Source organism: Salmo trutta, chromosome 13 (genome assembly GCF_901001165.1).
Source record: "Salmo trutta chromosome 13, fSalTru1.1, whole genome shotgun sequence".
In the NCBI taxonomy this organism is placed as follows: Eukaryota; Metazoa; Chordata; class Actinopteri; order Salmoniformes; family Salmonidae; genus Salmo; species Salmo trutta.
The window spans coordinates 28,794,195-28,809,836 of record NC_042969.1 but is presented as its reverse complement, the minus strand read 5'-3'; the positions used below and the strand labels follow the sequence as shown (position 1 = coordinate 28,809,836).

The 15,642-nt window shown below is 49.0% G+C and overlaps 1 protein-coding gene across 1 annotated transcript in view; it reads right to left on the bottom strand.

Annotated features, from left to right (window-relative positions):
* Positions 1 to 1,156: 1,156 nt before the first annotated feature.
* The window catches only part of LOC115205612 (cytoplasmic FMR1-interacting protein 2), a gene marked incomplete at its 3' end in the record, with an annotated part of 48,717 nt that continues 34,231 nt past the window's right edge, over positions 1,157 to 15,642 (bottom strand). Inside the window, 15 exon segments of the mRNA XM_029771777.1 lie at positions 1,157 to 1,287; positions 2,085 to 2,175; positions 4,787 to 4,930; positions 5,122 to 5,209; positions 5,403 to 5,602; positions 5,970 to 6,089; positions 6,755 to 6,863; positions 6,973 to 7,049; positions 7,159 to 7,255; positions 7,544 to 7,700; positions 11,552 to 11,705; positions 11,870 to 12,017; positions 12,387 to 12,526; positions 12,691 to 12,843; positions 13,014 to 13,251. Coding sequence (XP_029627637.1) covers positions 1,157 to 1,287; positions 2,085 to 2,175; positions 4,787 to 4,930; positions 5,122 to 5,209; positions 5,403 to 5,602; positions 5,970 to 6,089; positions 6,755 to 6,863; positions 6,973 to 7,049; positions 7,159 to 7,255; positions 7,544 to 7,700; positions 11,552 to 11,705; positions 11,870 to 12,017; positions 12,387 to 12,526; positions 12,691 to 12,843; positions 13,014 to 13,251 — 2,047 coding nt within the window.

The following is a 15,642-nucleotide window of genomic DNA, read 5'->3' as shown; positions in this document are numbered from 1 at the left end:
AGAGTAGGATAGGGGGAGAGGAGAGAGAGGGGAGAGGAGATGAGAGTAGGATAGGGGGAGAGGAGAGAGAGGGGAGAGGAGAGAGGTGATGGAGAGTAGAATAGGGGGAGATGAGAGAGAGGAGAGAGGTGATAGAGAGTAGGATAGGGGGAGAGGAGAGAGAGGAGATGAGAGAGGTCATGGAGAGTAGAATAGGGGGAGAGGAGAGGAGAGAGGTGATGAGAGTAGGATAGGGGGAGATGAGAGAGAGGAGAGAGGTGATGGAGAGTAGAATAGGGGGAGATGAGAGGGCGCGAGGTTATGAGGAGCTAGGATAGGGGGCGAGGAGTGGGAGAGGAGAGGAGAGAGGTGATGGAGAGTAGAATAGGGGGAGATGAGAGGAGAGAGGTGATGAGAGTAGGATAGGGGGAGAGGAGAGGAGAGAGGTGATGAGAGTAGGATAGGGGGAGAGGAGAGAGGTGATGGAGAGTAGGATAGGGCAGAGGAGAGAGAGGGGAGAGGAGGGGGAGAGTTGATGGATGAGTAGGCATAGGGCGACGAGCGGAGAGATGAGGGGAGAGGTGATGAGAGTAGGATAGGGGGGAGAGGAGAGAGAGGGGGAGAGGAGAGAGGTGATGAGAGTAGGATAGGGGGAGAGGAGAGAGAGGGGAGAGGTGATGAGAGTAGGATAGGGGGAGAGGAGAGAGAGGGGAGAGGAGAGAGGTGATGAGAGTAGGATAGGGGGAGAGGAGAAAGAGGGGAGAGGAGAGAGAAGGGAGAGGAGAGAGATGATGGAGAGTAGGATAGGGCGAGAGGAGAGAGAGGGGAGAGGTGATGAGAGTAGGATAGGGGGAGAGGAGAGAGAGGGGAGAGGAGAGAGGTGATGAGAGTAGGATAGGGCGAGAGGAGAGAGAGGGGAGAGGTGATGAGAGTAGGATAGGGGGAGAGGAGAGAGAGGGGAGAGGAGAGAGGTGATGAGAGTAGGATAGGGGGAGAGGAGAGAGAGGGGAGAGGTGATGAGAGTAGGATGGGGGAGAGGAGAGAGAGGGGAAGAGGAAAGGAGTAAGAGAAAAGAAGGGATACAGGTGAAACAGAAGAGGATGGGGAAGGGGAAGGGGAGGACAGAACAGAGGAGAGGAAGGGATAGAGGTGAATAAGGAGTAGAGGAGTGACTCACCAGAGCTTGTTCGATGAGCAGACAGAAGAGGATGGCGTTCCCCACCTCCCTGAGACTCTGGAAGACATCCGTCTTCAGCTCTGCGTACTCTATAATGTCCTTCAGCTGGTGGTGGAAGAACTCCAGGATACCTGGCAGGGAAGGACAATCAATCAATGTATTTTATAAAGCCCTTTTTACATCAGCACTTTTACAGAAACCCCAAACAGCAAGCAATGCAGATGCAGAAGCACAGTGGCTAGGAAAAACTCCCTAGAAGGCAGGAACCTAGGAAGAAACCTAGAGAGGAACCAGGCTCTGAGGGGTGGCCAGTCCTTTTCTGGCTGTGTCCGGAGGAGATTTAAGAGGACAATGCTATTACGGCCAGAACACAGTTAAAAGTTACATCTACAAAGTTAAAATAACAGATCCAGATCCGATCACATGGAGTTAAATACTATGAAAGGGACTGTCCTTGACTGATAAACACACCAGTCTCATGATGGGATCTCTGAACATCCAGGTATGGTAGGATTATCAACCATGTCATGGTGATGACGATGTCTGCTCCGTCACCAAACTCTCTGCCTGTCTGTATGTCTATCTTGTGCAGCAGCTGAACCAGGAGCTATAGCTCCAGGAGGATCAGGAAGAGCTGACAAGAGATCAGGCAAACAAGAAGTACAGCCTGTTACAGTACAGAACACCACTAATCTACCCAGCCTATAATCCCTGCTCATAGAGAAACATGCTAATCAAGCATATCTCATCTGATCTGTCAGAGGACTATAATATGATGGGACAACAAGAGGACGTGTTATTGTCTGGGACTGACCGGGTTTCAAACCTGGGTTGTCTGTACGAGTCATGCCTGTGTTAGCCCTCTGAGCTAAAGCCTAGACATCTGCTGTGGGTTCACTGAACTACCTCTCCTCTACAATGAACCAACCTGGGGATCCGTACTCGTGGCGCGGCAGGCGACAGATCTTGGGCATGACCTCGATCAGAGTCTTCACATACTGCAGGATAGTGCCTTGCAACTAGGTAGGGAAGAGAAGAGGGGGAGGAAGTATCAGAGGGGGAGGAAGTATCAGAGGGGGAGGAAGTATCAGAGGGAGAGGAAGTATCAGAAGGAGAGGAAGTATCAGAGGGAGAGGAAGTATCAGAGGGGGAGGAAGTATCAGAAGGAGAGGAAGTATCAGAGGGGGAGGAAGTATCAGAGGGGGAGGAAGTATCAGAGGGAGAGGAAGTATCAGAGGGGGAGGAAGTATCAGAGGGAGAGGAAGTATCAGAGGGGGAGGAAGTATCAGAGGGGGAGGAAGTATCAGAGGGAGAGGAAGTATCAGAGGGGGAGGAAGTATCAGAGGGGGAGGAAGTATCAGAGGGAGAGGAAGTATCAGAGGGGGAGGAAGTATAAAAGGGAGAGGAAGTATCAGAAGGAGTGGAAGTATCAGAGGGAGACGAAGTATCAGAGGGGGAGGAAGGATCAGAGGGAGAGGAAGTATCAGAGGGAGAGGAAGTATCAGAGGGGGAGGAAGGATCAGAGGGAGAGGAAGTATCAGAGGGAGAGGAAGTATCAGAGGGGGAGGAAGTATCAGAGGGGGAGGAAGGATCAGAGGGAGAGGAAGTATCAGAGGGAGAGGAAGTATCAGAGGGGGAGGAAGTATCAGAGGGGGAGGAAGTATCAGAGGGGGAGGAAGTATCAGAGGGAGAGGAAGTATCAGAGGGAGAGGAAGTATCAGAGGGAGAGGAAGTATCAGAGGGGGAGGAAGTATCAGAGGGGGGAGGAAGTATCAGAGGGGGAGGAAGTATCAGAGGGAGAGGGGGAGGAAGTATAAGAGGGAGAGGAAGTATCAGAGGGGGAGGAAGTATCAGAGGGAGAGGAAGTATCAGAGGGAGAGGAAGTATCAGAGGGGGAGGAAGTATCAGAGGGAGAGGGGGAGGAAGTATCAGAGGGAGAGGAAGTATCAGAAGGAGAGGAAGTATCAGAGGGAGAGGAAGTATCAGAGGGAGAGGAAGTATCAGAGGGGGAGGAAGTATCAGAGGGAGAGGAAGTATCAGAGGGAGAGGAAGTATCAGAGGGAGAGGAAGTATCAGAGGGGGAGGAAGTATCAGAGGGAGAGGAAGTATCAGAGGGGGAGGAAGTATCAGAGGGAGAGGGGGAGGAAGTATAAGAGGGAGAGGAAGTATCAGAGGGGGAGGAAGTATCAGAGGGAGAGGAAGTATCAGAGGGGGAGGAAGTATCAGAAGGAGAGGCAGTATCAGAGGGAGAGGAAGTATCAGAGGGGAGGAAGTATCAGAGGGGGAGGAAGTATCAGAGGGAGAGGAAGTATCAGAGGGAGAGGAAGTATCAGAGGGGGAGGAAGTATCAGAGGGGGAGGAAGTATCAGAGGGGGAGGAAGTATCAGAGGGGGAGGAAGTATCAGAGGGAGAGGAAGTATCAGAGGGAGACGAAGTATCAGAGGGGGAGGAAGTATCAGAGGGAGAGGAAGTATCAGAGGGGGAGGAAGTATCAGAGGGAGAGGGGGAGGAAGTATAAGAGGGAGAGGAAGTATCAGAGGGGGAGGAAGTATCAGAGGGAGAGGAAGTATCAGAGGGAGAGGAAGTATCAGAAGGAGAGGAAGTATCAGAAGGGGAGGAAGTATCAGAGGGAGAGGAAGTATCAGAGGGGGAGGAAGGATCAGAGGGGGAGGAAGTATCAGAGGGGGAGGAAGTATCAGAGGGGGAGGAAGTATCAGAGGGAGAGGAAGTATCAGAGGGAGAGGAAGTATCAGAGGGAGAGGAAGTATCAGAGGGGGAGGAAGTATCAGAGGGGGAGGAAGTATCAGAGGGGGAGGAAGTATCAGAGGGAGAGGATGTATCAGAGGGGGAGGAAGTATCAGAGGGAGAGGGGGAGGAAGTATAAGAGGGAGAGGAAGTATCAGAGGGGGAGGAAGTATCAGAAGGAGAGGCAGTATCAGAGGGAGAGGAAGTATCAGAGGGGGAAGAAGTATCAGAGGGAGAGGAAGTATCAGAGGGGGAGGGAGTATCAGAGGGAGAGGAAGTATCAGAGGGGGAGCAAGTATCAGAGGGGGAGGAAGTATCAGAGGGGGAGGAAGTATCAGAGGGGGAGGAAGTATCAGAGGGAGAGGAAGTATCAGAGGGAGAGGAAGTATCAGAGGGAGAGGAAGTATCAGAGGGAGAGGAAGTATCAGAGGGAGAGGAAGTATCAGAGGGAGAGGAAGTATCAGAGGGGGAGGAAGTATCAGAGGGAGAGGAAGTATCAGAGGGAGAGGAAGTATCAGAGGGGGAGGAAGTATCAGAGGGAGAGGAAGTATCAGACGGGGAGGAAGTATCAGAGGGAGACGAAGTATCAGAGGGAGAGGAAGTATCAGAGGGGGAGGAAGTATCAGAGGGGGAGGAAGTATCAGAGGGGGAGGAAGTATCAGAGGGGGAGGAAGTATCAGAGGGAGAGGAAGTATCAGAGGGAGAGGAAGTATCAGAGGGAGAGGAGGTATCAGAGGGGGAAGAAGTATCAGAGGGGGAGGGGGAGGAAGTATCAGAGGGGGAGGGTAAAAATAGAGGAGATTAGTTGGATCTACTTTTTTTTAACAGAGGCTGCTATGTAGGAGTACATTCAGACAATAATGAGAGACAAATAGCCCATAATACCAGGCTCTTGACTATCTTGAGCAGTTCCTCCATCACCACGGCAATCCCCTGGTAACCAAGGAGACGGCAGATGGTCTTGAAGTGGGGCGGGCCTACGAAGTTCCTGTAGGAGCTATAGATGTGTGAGTAGGCAATGTTCAGAGGCTGGAGGAGGAAGAGAGGAAGAGAGAGAGAGAGAGAGGGGGAGAGAGGGAGAGAGGGAGAGAGAGAGGGAGAGAGGGAGAGAGAGGAAAATCTACATCAGAAACATGTTCTCAAAAGTGCTCTAAAAATAGGTACACATCTTTCTCATTTCTATAGTTGAATCCGAATAGCAGACAGTATATAGTACATACCTTAGACCCATACAGGTAGTACGGCTGCACGTTGGCCGGCTTGTCTCGCTGAGGCTCCTGGGTAAAGGGGATGGCAGTCCGAACGAAGCTGAGGACACAGGGAATGAGATAGAGTTCAGGGGTCATGAGCAGGAGTCCACTTAGGTAATGCCTAAATGGACTATAGATAACCAACCGCTGAACCTGATGTTTTGGTAGACCGGCAATCAGCTGCCCAGGAACCGTAAGCTTGTGAACATGTCCAGACTACCAAAAATGCCCCCCTTCCCCCTACCACTGACCGGTTGGTGGAGCCGTTGTAGCAGTAGTTGGGGAGGAAGTCAAAGTTGAGTTCCCAGAAGACATGGAGCGTGATGCGTCCGTAGGGAGCGGACACATTGTGGTTGGCCTCGCGGAACATGGCGTCGAAGCTGTCCAGGGTCATGTGCTTGGAGAGCAGACGATGAGTCAGTCTGTTGATGTCCATCAACCACTCCAACTCCTGATGGGTGGATTGGTCAGACAGACAGAAAGACAGACAGACAGACAGACAGACAGACAGACAGACAGACAGACAGACAGACAGACAGACAGACAGACAGACAGACAGACAGACAGACAGACAGACAGACAGAGATAATGAAAAGATAGAATAAATGCAGGTAATATTGTGGCCAGTGGAGCATAGGGCCAAGAGGACAGGACAGGACCCATGAGAGTGAGCCTGGGGTGTGATATGTGACTGACAGTATGCTATCTGAGAGAGTACTTTTGACCCAGGGCTAGGAGTGTGAAGGAGTGTTGGTTGTGTGGTGTGTGGGAAGGTTGAGACCCCAGTATACAGTATGCCCCTGCCCTGGTGTTCTCACCACTATGGAGGTGAGGTCTTCACTCTCAAAGCGGCTGATGGCCTGGTCCAGAGACTTGTACATGGCTGCTGAGATCCTCTGGGTGACCAGACGGTTCAGATCAATGGAGCGACCCAGGAGCTGGAGAGAGAGAGAGGACAGGATGAGAGAGAGGACAGGATGAGAGAGAGGACAGGATGAGAGAGAGAGAGAGAGAGAGAGAGTGAGAGAGAGAGAGAGAGAGAGAGAGAGAAAGGAAGGAAGGAAGAGAAAGAGAGTTCCTAAACCTTCCATAACAAAGCCATCACCTACAGAGAGATTAACCTGTAGAAGAGTCTCCTAAGCAAGCTGGTCCTGGGGCTCTGTTCATAAACACAAACAGACCCCACTGCCCTTTACTTACTTTTCTAGCTCTTCGTTAGACACGCTTTTTGTAAGTAGTAAATTGTCCTCTCCAAGTTTAGCTGGAATTTAGCCCGAAAGGATTTGAAAAATGTGATGCGGTGCAGAGAATATCAGATCTCATCAATGATTGGAGACGTGTTTAACACCCCCGTATAATATCTTGTCATAAGGGCAGAGTGACTGCAAGAGAGACAGGCTGGAATGTCAATTCTCATCAAATCAATAGGAAGTCTGACTGAAATACGGGACAAATCGACCTTTTATTGTAAATTTGTGGTGTTTTAATTTGTTAATAAAATGTGGGATATGATTTCTTGGATGCGGGACGCGGGACAAAAAGCTGGACTGTCCCAGATAATCCCAGACATGTGGTCACCCAGGGTGGTGTATGACAGACCTACCTGTACATGTCTCTGTTTGAGCAGGGTCTCATAACGATTGGAGGGGGGGTAGGGGATGATCACACCATAGTTTTTACACTCCGCCCTGAAACGCTTGTCCAGGAGGACACTGTGGAGAAAAACACACAACAACATCCTTCACTGCTTGATTTAATTCCCCTCGTCAACATGATTCAGTCTTGTATCTGTTTATTGTGGTGTCTCCAGCCGTCTCTTACCTTCCAGACATGGCTTTGTAGTAGGCAAATATCTGGTCAGCCAGCTTGTAGACAAACTGATCAAAGCACAGGTTCACCTGTAGGAAAAACAGCATCCCTAACTCACTACTCTTGTGGGGCTCGGTGATAAATGACTTGTCATTATATGATTTCTGAGGCGGCCATCTTTGTTTCGTGCTAGTTTACCTCAGCCTCTATCTCATCGTAGAGGAACTGTTTCTTGAACTTGGTCAGAGCGTAGTAGCCACTGTCATTGTAGAGGTCCAGAGGGTACAACACATACCTGGGAGAAACAACAGGCAGGACGGCATCAGCAGGCACAAACACAGACCGACTCAGCATGGACACCATGACAACAGAGAGACAATATCTGTCCGTCACTTTCCGTCTCCCTCTACTCCTGTCTTTTCCTTTCCCTGACCTGCACACACACACACACACACACACACACACACACACACACACACACACACACACACACACACACACACACACACACACACACACACACACACACACACACACACACACACACACACACACACACACAGTGGTCTAAACAGTGTCTTACTCCATCATGGATGGCTCCTTGGTCTCCAGTATGTGGTCTGTGAGGATCCAGGGCATGGACATTTCGATGGGGAACTGTATCCTGCGACCCATGGTCAGCTCCAGGAAGAACTCTCTGAACCACAGCTGAGACAGGTCACAGCAGTGCTGCAGCGCCTCTGGAGGACAGGAAGGGAATAACATGATATTATTATATTATTACGAGAGAAAAAAACTCTCTGAACCACAGCTTAGACAGGTCACTGCAGTGCTGCAGCGCCTCTGGAGGACAGGAAGGGAATAATATGATATTATTATATTATCACTGGAGGAAGAACTCTCTGAACCACAGCTTAGACAGGTCACAGCAGTGCTACACCGCCCCTGGAGGACAGGAAGGGAATAACATGATATTATTATACACTGCTCAAAAAAATAAAGGGAACACTTAAACAACACAATGTAACTCCAAGTCAATCACACTTCTGTGAAATCAAACTGTCCACTTAGGAAGCAACACTGATTGCTGTCACCGTAGTGTCCAGAGCATGGAGGCGCTACCAGGAGACAGGCCAGTACACCAGGAGACGTGGAGGAGGCCGTAGGAGGGCAACAACCCAGCAGCAGGACCGCTACCTCCGCCTTTGTGCAAGGAGCTGGTGGAGCACTGCCAGAGCCCTGCAAAATGACCTCCAGCAGGCCACAAATGTGCATGTGTCTGCTCAAACGGTCAGAAACAGACTCCATGAGGGTGGTATGAGGGCCCGACGTCCACAGGTGGGGGTTGTGCTTACAGCCCAACACCGTGCAGGATGTTTGGCATTTGCCAGAGAACACCAAGATTGGCAAATTCGCCACTGGCGCCCTGTGCTCTTCACAGATGAAAGCAGGTTCACACTGAGCACGTGACAGAGTCTGGAGACGCCGTGGAGAACGTTCTGCTGCCTGCAACATCCTCCAGCATGACCGGTTTGGCGGTGGGTCAGTCATGGTGTGGGGTGGCATTTCTTTGGGGGGCCGCACAGTCCTCCATGTGCTCGCCAGAGGTAGCCGGACTGCCATTAGGTACCGAGATGAGATCCTCAGACCCCTTGTGAGACCATATGCTGGTGCGGTTGGCCCTGGGTTCCTCCTAATGCAAGACAATGCTAGACCTCATGTGGCTGGAGTGTGTCAGCAGTTCCTGCAAGAGGAAGGCATTGATGCTATGGACTGGCCCGCCCGTTCCCCAGACCTGAATCCAATTGAGCACATCTGGGACATCATGTCTCGCTCCATCCACCAACGCCACGCTGCACCACAGACTGTCCAGGAGTTGGCGGATGCTTTAGTCCAGGTCTGGGAGGAGATCCCTCAGGAGACCATCCTCCACCTCATCAGGAGCATGCCCAGGCGTTGAAGGGAGGTCATACAGGCACGTGGAGGCCACACACACTACTGAGCCTCATTTTTACTTGTTTTAAGGACATTACATCAAAGTTGGATCAGCCTGTAGTGTGGTTTTCCACTTTAATTTTGAGTGTGACTCCAAATCCAGACCTCCATGGGTTGATAAATTGGATTTCTATTGATTATTTTTGTGTGATTTTGTTGTCAGCACATTCAACTATGTAAAGAAAAAAGTATTTAATAAGATTATTTCTTTAATTCAGATCTAGGAAGTGTTGTTTAAGTGTTCCCTTTATTTTTTTGAGCAGTATATTATTACTAGAGGAAGAACTCTCTGAACCACAGCTTAGACAGGTCACTGCAGTCCTGCAGCGCCTCTGGAGGACAGGAAGGGAATAACATGATATTATTATATTATTACTAGAGGAAGAACTCTCTGAACCACAGCTTAGACAGGTCACAGCAGTGCTACAGCGCCTCTGGAGGACAGGAAGGGAATAACATTATATTATTATATTATTACTATAGGAAGAACTCTTTGAATCACAGCTAAGACAGGTCACAGCAGTGCTACAGCGCCTCTGGAAGACAGGAAGGGAATAACATGATATTATTATATTATTACTGGAGGAAGAACTCTCTGAACCACAGCTTAGACAGGTCACTGCAGTCCTGCAGCGCCTCTGGAGGACAGGAAGGGAATTACATGATATTATTATATTATTACTAGAGGAAGAACTCTCAACCACAGCTAAGACAGGTCACAGCAGTGCTACAGCGCCTCTACAGGATGGGAGGGGGAACTACAATATAGTAGTGGAGGTGTCATAATACCCATAAAACCTAGCGGCAAAACAAGGAAATGGTTCCAATCGTTTTTCCACTGTTAATTTTGCCCATAGGGGATTTTAGAAACACTTAAAAAAAGGTCTGTGTTTCATGTAGGCTTACCCTGGCATGAAGTTTTGATAACCATGTAACTCTCTTGGTCAAGGTGACTTTTACTCTCACATTCAAAGTGCTAATTAGCATCAAAGTAGACATCATGCAAAACTACAAATCCCTGCAAGTCATCTCTAGCGGACACCTGTGCTAACAGCTACTGTGTCAAGATCAGAGAAGTGTCCATTTAAAGAAAAGTAGCCAATTTACTGTGGTACTCTATTATAATATTATTAGAGGAAGAACTCTCTGAACCACAGCTTAGACAGGTCACTGCAGTGCTGCAGCACCACCACAATATTATTACAGGACGGGAGGGGAATAACATCATATTATTACAGGACGGGAGAGGAATAACATGATATTATTACAGGACGGGAGGGAAATAACATGATATTATTACAGGACGGGAGAGGAATAACATGATATTATTACAGGACGGGAGGGAAATAACATGATATTATTACAGGACGGGAGGGGAATAACATGATATTATTACAGGACGGGAGGGAAATAACATGATATTATTACAGGACGGGAGGGGAATAACATGATATTATTACAGGACGGGAGGGGAATAACATGATATTATTACAGGAAGGGAGGGGAATAACATGATATTATTACAGGACGGGAGGGGAATAACATATTATTACAGGACGGGAGGGGAATAACATGATATTATTACAGGACGGGAGGGGAATAACATGATATTATGACAGGAGATAAATAACATGATGTTATGACAGGAGATAAATAACATGATATTATGACAGGAGATAAATAACATGATATTATGACAGGAGATAAATAACATGATATTATGACAGGAGATAAATAACATGATATTATGACAGGAGATAAATAACATGATATTATGACAGGAGATAAATAACATGATATTATGACAGGAGATAAATAACATGATATTATGACAGGAGATAAATAATATGATATTATGACAGGAGATAAATATCATATTATTACAGGACGGGAGGGGAATAACATGATATTATGACAGGAGATAAATAACATGATGTTATGACAGGAGATAAATAACATGATATTATGACAGGAGATAAATAACATGATATTATGACAGGAGATAAATAACATGATATTATGACAGGAGATAAATAACATGATATTATGACAGGAGATAAATAACATGATATTATGACAGGAGATAAATAACATGATATTATGACAGGAGATAAATAACATGATATTATGACAGGAGATAAATAACATGATATTATGACAGGAGATAAATAACATGATATTATGACAGGAGATAAATAACATGATATTATGACAGGAGATAAATAACATGATATTATGACAGGAGATAAATAACATGATATTATGACAGGAGATAAATAACATGATATTATGACAGGAGATAAATAACATGATATTATGACAGGAGATAAATAACATGATATTATGACAGGAGATAAATAACATGATATTATGACAGGAGATAAATAACATGATATTATGACAGGAGATAAATAACATGATATTATGACAGGAGATAAATAACATGATATTATGACAGGATGGGAGGTGAAGGAAAGAAAAAAGAACAAGGTGAGGGGTGAAGGTGATCAATTGATTGGTGGTAGTGTAAGAAAGCATTATCCTGTGTGTGTGTGTGTGTGTGTGTGTGTGTGTGTGTGTGTGTGTGTGTGCATACCGCTGAAGTTGAGCAGGTGTGTGAAGAAGAAGGAGTGTTTGTGGAAGTCTTCTATAGCCAGTACTATGGGTCCATCCAGACTGCTGCGTAGAGTCTTCTTAGAACCACTCTTATCGGCTATCAACGACTCCAGCATGGTACGAACCATGTACAGCTTGAGAGGGAGGAAGAGAGAGAGAAAAGTCTAAATAGTCTATTCCCTTACAAAGTCCCTGTACCTGATCCTGTCCCTACAGCCTGCCACTGTCCCCGAGTCACATCAGTCTCTTCCTAAATCCCCTAGCCCTCTGTTACCCTTTCCTCTCTCCCCTGGTGTACCTGTGTGCTCGAAGGTCCCACAGCTCTGCGGGGCACCTTGATGTCGAACCCTCCCTTGGGGTCCTTCTCCCCCCTGAGACAGGGGTCATTGGGAGGCTCCCGAGCCCCCTCCCAGTCACAGATGGTCTTACGGATCGCCTGCAGGACACTAGAGAGAGACAAAAGGTTATCAGAGAATCAGCATTATAGAGAATGACTATCGTACGTCCCAAATGGCACCCTATTCCCTATATAGTGCACTACTTTTGACCAGGAGCCATAGGTATAGGGGGCCATTTAGGAAGCAACCTAGCTAACTATGGAAGGTCCATGGTTCTACATGGTTCTACTGTCTCTAGCAAACAGTGAGAATTGTGCCGTATGCACACTTGAGCTTTTCAGGGGACTTGAGCCTTTATTTCAAGGTGTTTTTCATCAAGACCACCTAGAAAACAAGATGCTAAAGTACCTCTTAAGAGGATCTCTTGCCTGAAATATGTTAACAGTTGAACAAGAATGAGTGCAGGCAGATTGGTACCTGATGAGAACGTTCTTCTTCTTGCGTACGGCCTGACGTAGAGGCTCTCTGAGGGTCATCTGGGCAAAGTCCTGCAGGGCTGCATAGATGGTGTTCCTTATGGCCTGGTTGAATACGCTCTCCATACGACCCATCAACACCTACAACACAGATACCATCATCATCATCATCATCATCATCAACACCAAAGTAGCTACACTTCGACCAAGACCCACGGTGGTGAAATGCTGCTATGTTACTATTCTGTAAGCGTCCCAACGATGTCATGATCAAGCTGTCTGTAAATACAGTGTGTGTTTCTGACCTGCAGTCCCTTGATCATGGCGATGACCTCGACCAGGGCAAACTTCTCCTCTGAGGTGTAGTTGTAACGTGTAGCTCTCTCATACTCCTCCGCTGTGCCAGGACAGTCCTTGTTACAGAACTTATCTGTTGGGTGGACCAACTTCCACGAGTACTGAGGGAGAGAGAGAGAGAATATGGTGTCAAAGGAAACTGAAAATCAGGTAGAATATAATGACTTAATTAAAATAATAAATAAATAAAATATATGGGACCAAGCAGGTGGACACGACCCCTTCTTTAACATAAAGCGCGCACACAAACACACCCCGTTCCCCTACTCACCACTTCCATGACGTGTGTGCTCCACTTGGACAGCAGCTGTAACCCTCTGAGTGCCAGGTCAAACAGTTCCCTGTACTCCTCGTCTGACTTATGACTGTCCAGGCCTGAGCCGGTCACTACCTCACTGTTACTGTAGCGAGCCAGCTCAGAGATGAACCGGATGTGGTCGTCACGAATCTGAACCATCTGCTCACACAGGTTGTACTGGGGAGAGATGGAGCTCTGGGTACATGTCCACCTGTAGAAGAGAGGTCAGGGATCATACAGGTTGTACTGGGGAGAGATGGAGCTCTGGGTACATGTCCACCTGTAGAAGAGAGGTCAGAGGTCAGGGTTTATACAGGTTGTACTGGGGAGAGATGGAGCTCTGGGTACATGTCCACCTGTAGAAGAGAGGTCAGGGATCATACAGGTTGTACTGGGGAGAGATGGAGCTCTGGGTACATGTCCACCTGTAGAAGAGAGGTCAGGGATCACACAGGTTGTACTGGGGAGAGATGGAGCTCTGGGTACATGTCCACCTGTAGAAGAGAGGTCAGGGATCACACAGGTTGTACTGGGGAGAGATGGAGCTCTGGGTACATGTCCACCTGTAGAAGAGAGGTCAGGGATCATACAGGTTGTACTGGGGAGAGATGGAGCTCTGGGTACATGTCCACCTGTAGAAGAGAGGTCAGAGGTCAGGGTTTATACAGGTTGTACTGGAGAGAGATGGAGCTCTGGGTACACGTCCACCTGTAGGAGAGAGGTCAGAGGTCAGGGTTTATATAGGTTGTACTGGGGAGAGATGGAGCTCTGGGTACACGTCCACCTGTAGGAGAGAGGTCAGAGGTCAGGGATCACACAGGTTGTACTGGGGAGAGATGGAGCTCTGGGTACACGTCCACCTGTAGGAGAGAGGTCAGAGGTCAGGGATCACACAGGTTGTACTGGGGAGAGATGGAGCTCTGGGTACACGTCCACCTGTAGGAGAGAGGTCAGAGGTCAGGGATCACACAGGTTGTACTGGGGAGAGATGGAGCTCTGGGTACATGTCCACCTGTAGGAGAGAGGTCAGAGGTCAGGGATCACACAGGTTGTACTGGGGGAGGTGAAGCTCTGGGTACACGTCCACCTGTAGGAGAGTCAGGGGTTAGGAGAGGGGTGAGTATATGCTGATTTTTGCTATTTCCTTTCAATATGTGTCCAATTAAGATCTAGACAACCAGGTGAGGGGAATTCCTAACTAACCAATTAAGACCTAGACAACCAGGTGTGGGGAGTTCCTAACTAACCAATTAAGGGGCTGGGGTTGAGTTTGACACCTGTGGGGTAAGGGCTGGGGTTGAGTTTGACACCTGTGAGGTAAGGGCTGGGGTTGAGTTTGACACCTGTTGGGTAGGGGCTAGAGTTGAGTTTGGAACCTGTGGGTAGGGGCTGGGGTTGAGTTTGGCACCTGTGAGGTAAGGGCTGGGATTGAGTTTGACACCTGTGGGGTAGGGGCTGGGGTTGAGTTTGACACCTGTGAGGTAGGGGCTGGGGCTGAGTTTGACACCTGTGGGGTAGGGGCTGGGGTTGAGTTTGACACCTGTGAGGTAGGGGCGGGGTTGAGTTTGACACCTGTGGGGTAGGGGCTAGAGTTGAGTTTGACACCTGTGGGGTAGGGGCTGGGGTTGAGTTTGACACCTGTGAGGTAGGGGCTGGGGTTGAGTTTGACACCTGTGGGGTAGGGGCTGGGGTTGAGTTTGACATCTGTGGGGTAGGGGCTGGGGTTGAGTTTGACATCTGTGGGGTAGGGGCTGGGGTTGAGTTTGACACCTGTGGGGTAGGGGCTGGGGTTGAGTTTGACACCTGTGGGGTAGGGGCTGGGGTTGAGTTTGACACCTGTGGGGTAGGGGCTGGGGTTGAGTTTGACACCTGTGGGGTAGGGGCTAGAGTTGAGTTTGGAACCTGTGGGTAGGGGCTGGGGTTGAGTTTGGCACCTGTGAGGTAAGGGCTGGGATTGAGTTTGGCACCTGTGGGGTAGGGGCTGGGGTTGAGTTTGGCACCTGTGAGGTAGGGGCTGGGGCTGAGTTTGACACCTGTGGGGTAGGGGTTGGGGTTGAGTTTGACACCTGTGAGGTAGGGGCGGGGTTGAGTTTGACACCTGTGGGGTAGGGGCTAGAGTTGAGTTTGACACCTGTGGGGTAGGGGCTGGGGTTGAGTTTGACACCTGTGAGGTAGGGGCTGGGGTTGAGTTTGACACCTGTGGGGTAGGGGCTGGGGTTGAGTTTGACATCTGTGGGGTAGGGGCTGGGGTTGAGTTTGACATCTGTGGGGTAGGGGCTGGGGTTGAGTTTGACACCTGTGGGGTAGGGGCTGGGGTTGAGTTTGACACCTGTGGGGTAGGGGCTGGGGTTGAGTTTGACACCTGTGGGGTAGGGGCTGGGGTTGAGTTTGACACCTGTGGGGTAGGGGCTGGGGTTGAGTTTGACACCTGTGGGGTAGGGGCTGGGGTTGAGTTTGACACCTGTGGGGTAGGGCCTGGGGTTGGGTTTGACACCTGTGGGGTAGGGGCTGGGGTTGAGTTTGACACCTGTGGGGTAGGGGCTGGGGTTGAGTTTGACACCTGTGGGGTAGGGATGGGGTTGAGTTTGATACCTGTGGGGTA